This window comes from Salvia hispanica, chromosome 6, assembly GCF_023119035.1.
Source record: "Salvia hispanica cultivar TCC Black 2014 chromosome 6, UniMelb_Shisp_WGS_1.0, whole genome shotgun sequence".
NCBI classification, from domain to species: domain Eukaryota; kingdom Viridiplantae; phylum Streptophyta; class Magnoliopsida; order Lamiales; family Lamiaceae; genus Salvia; species Salvia hispanica.
The window spans coordinates 47,030,241-47,035,040 of record NC_062970.1 but is presented as its reverse complement, the minus strand read 5'-3'; the positions used below and the strand labels follow the sequence as shown (position 1 = coordinate 47,035,040).

Below are 4,800 nucleotides of genomic sequence, written 5' to 3'. Positions count from 1 at the left end.
ATTTTTCATTTTTTCATATTTTTTGTATAAAATATTCGTCTAAACATATACAATTATGTTTTCGTTAGAACTTTTATAAAATTACCTTTAATTTAATATATGTGGTATATTAAATTATTTATTCGAAAAGATTATGAACAATTTAATATTTTGAAGTATTTTAAATTTGTGAGAACCAAACAACAAATGACACGTGGCGCTTTCTCAATCGCAGGAGTTCGAATTTGTGCGACCCATATTTAAACTTATATATAAAATGTTTATATACAATGTACACATCCCTAGAATCTAAATATCTAAGTATTAAAATCACAAATTAAATAATTGAATATGATGGCAGTTGTCTTAGTTATTGCGCCAAAATATTCACCAAACAATTCGCTTTCAATTGTTTATCTACAAAGATAGGACCATAGCCTACTTGTGTACTCTTTTTGCCTCATACACATGGAATTTGATTTTTAATGAAATTAATAACACCTTATAATTTTGAAGTAATTTGTAGAATAATAAAATGAATAGTATTTTTTTAGATATTAGAATTACAAAGTGCATAAAACAATAAGTAAAATTAATGTGGATTTAATGAAAGCTTCATATTACACTGGTATCTTTGAATCAGACCATTTGATAGTACTACTTATAGTGGAAACACACATCAATAGTATGGTTGTCACACCTATGATTTAGCATTGATAAGAAATTGATATTTAGAGAAAACTCCCAATAATTTCAAATTATTGTACTCCTTTGAAAAGGTGGACATAGATACAATCACCATTATTTTACCTAATTTTTATATATTACTCTACTATTACGTTTTGCATAGGTATGTTTTTAAATTATAGAAATGCAATTTTGAAGAAAACAAAAATATAAAGATTTAAGAAAATAGGTAAACGCTGCTATCAATCATATAAAGGGTTCATATCTTATCCATCAACACATAGCCTCTCACTATATATAGAGCATTCTTTTGCTCTTACACTTAAATTCTCTCAAGCACAATCCCTTTACAAGAAAATCTTGTTATATCAAAAAGATGGATCCTTCACCTTCACCTCTATCACCAGTCACATCCAAAGATGAGTTTGAAGAGATAGAAGTGGCAGAGTTCGATGTGAACGTGCTATGGGAGCTGCTTCACGACGAGCCAACAGGGGAGGAAGAGGCAGACCGTGACCATGATGGTGCAGCTCCAAAGCAAACTGCAGAGGTCACAGACTCAAATCCCAACTCGGGCATTGAGAGCTACTGGTGCCTCAACAATAACGACAACAACAACACAGGTTTCGACTGGTTTCGTATAATGGAAGAGACCTCAATACCATGCAATGAAATTGGAGGTTGGTATGGGGAGCCATGCATGGAGATGGATGAGATTCTTGAAATAGGAGACTACACATTTTCACACACTTCACACACTACTATTTTTTCTGATGAAATTGGATATATAGGATTGTGGCAATAGTAAGAAATCCCTAATGACCAAATTGTGGTGAAAAACTAAGTTACCAATAGCAATAATATTTATACTTGTCACACTTGTAACAGAATTCCATACATGAAAAACTTGCTAGTGATGAATGTTTGCTCTATAGTAACCACCCATTTAGACAAACAAACAAATGTAGTAAAGCTTCATAGTCCCTAAAACTCTGATCAATCGCCCAGAAACTTGCGTTTTTTGGAAGTGTTCATGTAAGGCCGGTGGACCCATTCTATCGGAGCTTCTTCTTGATCCATCGTTCCCAGTTTTATCTGAAACACCAACGATCATTCATGAACATTTGATTGATGAAGAATCATTGAAACATGCATTTTAAGGTTAATATGGTGGTACCTTGAAGAGAAACATTTCAAAACGAGGACCAACTTCTTTCAGTTCAACTGATTTTGGACCTCCGCGTTTCTCATAGACATGATGCCTGCATTACAGAGTGTGAGTTACAACCACAACAGAATGAGATAACAGGCACAAGATGCAAAAACAAACATAACTTGAAAATTTCTTCCAATGGTTCCATTAGTAAAATACATTTCTACATTATCTGCATAGTTTAATATAGCATGCTAAGAAATATATTTTCCCACAAGTTCACACCACGAGAAATTAGGGCACAAGTTCAGACAATATAAAGATAACAACCTGAATGAAATCCAATCAGACTGAGGCTCACGAGCAAAAGTCATGACACGTTTCGAGTCTGGTTTGGGTACTGGAAAAAGATGCTTTAAAATGTTCGCAGTCCTCTCACCAAGCTGAAATTTTTAACAAATCCATGATTATCAGCACTGATATACCAGGCAAACTACAACTCTGAAATGTCTGCCTTCCATAGACTAAGATGCAAAAGTGTAATAAATCAAAGAGAATTATCTATCCAAGTAAGATCTCAACACCATCAAGATTCTCTAGTCTTATCCAAAAATTTGAAGGAACAGGTTATGTTTTCTGCAGTAGCCATAAAGGTAAATTCCAAGCTTCGATAAGATATAGCTTGCTCAAAAAGAAGATACAAGCAAAGTTTGTGATGTGTTGTAACAGGAATTCTTCATTGTTTGCAAGATTCATCTTGACCAAGACTAATTCCTTACAGGCTGCACACACACAAGAAGACTGTTTTTTCAATTTTGATTGGTTGTACCGTTGTAAGATTGAAATAGACTCAGACAAGACTAATGAATATAGAAAAGAAAAACAAGAGACACCCAATTAAGCAGCTATTCTTGCGCAAACACTGTTAGAACATATATACCAAAAAGTTTCATCAAATCAAGATTCATGACTCAGTTTTTAAGAAGTATTACTGACCTTAGAGTTAAAGTTATTAATTATCAAATGTGGGTAGGCCTCAGACATAGTTCCGATAGCTTTCTTGTCCTTGATATCATGTCTCGTAACCTACATGAGACTCTTTCGTCAGAAATATGTTGAAACAAAAAAATAAAGTGTGCTTATGACATATGACAAAACTGTGTGCTTACTCACCACATTGTGTAATCGGAAGTATGCAGTGGGGCCAAAAGGTAGATGGCTTATGACTATGCCATCTGGCACACCGCGGGTTTCATGTACCGATATCACATCAGTAAAATCATGTGACCGGCATGTTTCAATGATTTCCGAGATAACCTAAGATATAATGGGCAATCACATCAGCATATGTGCACGAACTATAGACTGGCTTTATCTTTCATCCAACAACATAATGTGACCGAACCACATAGCTTAAACTGTCTGCGGTCCTATAGCCCACAGCTAAGAAACTACTCAGAATAACAATGGCACGACATCATTTAAAACATAAGCAATCGACAACGGACTAACCTGACCACCACGATTCATACGCTGTGCATTTGGAAAAACAAACTTCAATTCCTACAGAAACAGCATAACATTGATAAGCACAGTGCACCAACCCCCACCATACTGCAAACCAAACCCCTAAATTAAACATGGCACAACCTTTACAAACTGCGCAAGGGGAGCACTCGGATCCCGTGAAGTGATAAGCAAAATTTTAGGATCACTGACAGTTGCATTTGCATATTCATCATCAATGCTTGATCGGGGAACTGTATTCAAGAAAAAAAAAAGTAACTTAGTTTCAAATTCAAACCCATAATCTTCATCTCTTACATACCTACACCTATTCACAAGCCAAAACTGAGAAATAAACATAAGGCTTTTCAAAAGCTCCCGATTTTCAAGCTATACAAACAACATAAAACTATTCGCAACGGAATTACAAAAAAATATACCAGCAGTTTGTTCATCCTCGAGGTCGATTTGCTGTCGGAGGGCGGCCTCCTCGTTCCTGAGCTCAGTAGGAATCGGTTTTCCCTCTAATTTACACACAAATGATTTTTTTCGTTAATTATTGGAATTGAGCTGAAAATGAGAAGTTAATGAGTAGTAACCTTCCAAAGCTTCGCGAATTTTGCGCTTCTTCTCATAGAGCAATCGCTCCTTCCCTTCCAAGCTCTTACGGTACAGATACTCTCTCCTTAACCTCACGTTTCTCCTCAACATTTTTCTATCACCAAAATCCACAAATTCTCTTCTGAAACCCTAATTGCTTAGCTAAAATCAAACTCCATCGCCTAAAATCTTAGAATCCTCTAAAACCCTACGCCTAAAATGATATGGGCCTCAATTGAATGATCCATCACGATCTGATATGGATCCGGCCCACACCAGCAGCCCAGCCCATTTTTTGACAATTTTATATTTTTGTTATACTAGCTATTTATATAACAACTAGTACTACAACTCCATAAAATTTTAAATATTTCTAAATTCAAATGACAATTTATTTATGCCCGAATTTACAATACTTAGAGCATCAGCAACGGCGGCCGTCCCGACAAATGTCCGCCATTAGGCAGCAGAGCGACGGATATGGACGAGCGTTGCGGACACCGGAGTCCGCGGCATTCCGGGGACGTACGTCGCGACGTCTGCGATTGCGGTGTCCCGACGGACGTCCCGATTTTTTGATATATTTTTTAAACTCTATATATACGGCTCGTTGCAAACTCTATATGTACTTTGTTTGAATCGTTTTTAGGTTTGGGTTGTTTTTTTTTTTTGCGAACTATGTATTTTTTTAATTTAAATATATATGCTTTTTTAAAAATAAAATCATTGCATTTTCCCTTATACGTGTCGAAATTTTAATTCCGTAAATTGTTTAATTTGGTGAATTTATGAATTTTTATTATCGTGGAAGTCCGTCGGGATGTCCTTGGAGATGTCCGTCACTTTGCAGTGGGATGTCCTTATGACGTGGCAGA

At 35.9% G+C, this 4,800-nt stretch overlaps 1 protein-coding gene across 1 annotated transcript; it reads right to left on the bottom strand.

Moving 5' to 3' along the window:
- Positions 1 to 1,511: 1,511 nt before the first annotated feature.
- LOC125192422 (U3 small nucleolar ribonucleoprotein protein IMP4) lies at positions 1,512 to 4,111 on the bottom strand. The gene is made up of 9 exons (XM_048089990.1): positions 3,925 to 4,111; positions 3,766 to 3,849; positions 3,470 to 3,579; positions 3,332 to 3,382; positions 2,993 to 3,136; positions 2,816 to 2,905; positions 2,150 to 2,262; positions 1,844 to 1,928; positions 1,512 to 1,761 (listed from the first exon to the last, which is right to left on the bottom strand). Exons 1-9 carry the CDS (start codon positions 4,034 to 4,036, stop codon positions 1,663 to 1,665), a joined length of 888 nt encoding a protein of 295 aa, XP_047945947.1. The 5' UTR covers positions 4,037 to 4,111; the 3' UTR covers positions 1,512 to 1,662.
- Positions 4,112 to 4,800: the final 689 nt, after the last annotated feature.

Excerpts from the sequence above, each read along its gene's own strand:
- LOC125192422 (XM_048089990.1), bottom strand. The coding sequence starts at position 4,036 with ATGTTGAGGAGAAACGTGAGGTTAAGGAGAGAGTATCTGTACCGTAAG. Across the intron at positions 3,850-3,924 it reads AATTCGCGAAGCTTTGGAAG|AGGGAAAACCGATTCCTACT; the intron begins GTTACTACTCAT and ends TGTGTAAATTAG. Across the intron at positions 1,762-1,843 it reads TTGAAATGTTTCTCTTCAAG|ATAAAACTGGGAACGATGGA; the intron begins GTACCACCATAT and ends TTGGTGTTTCAG.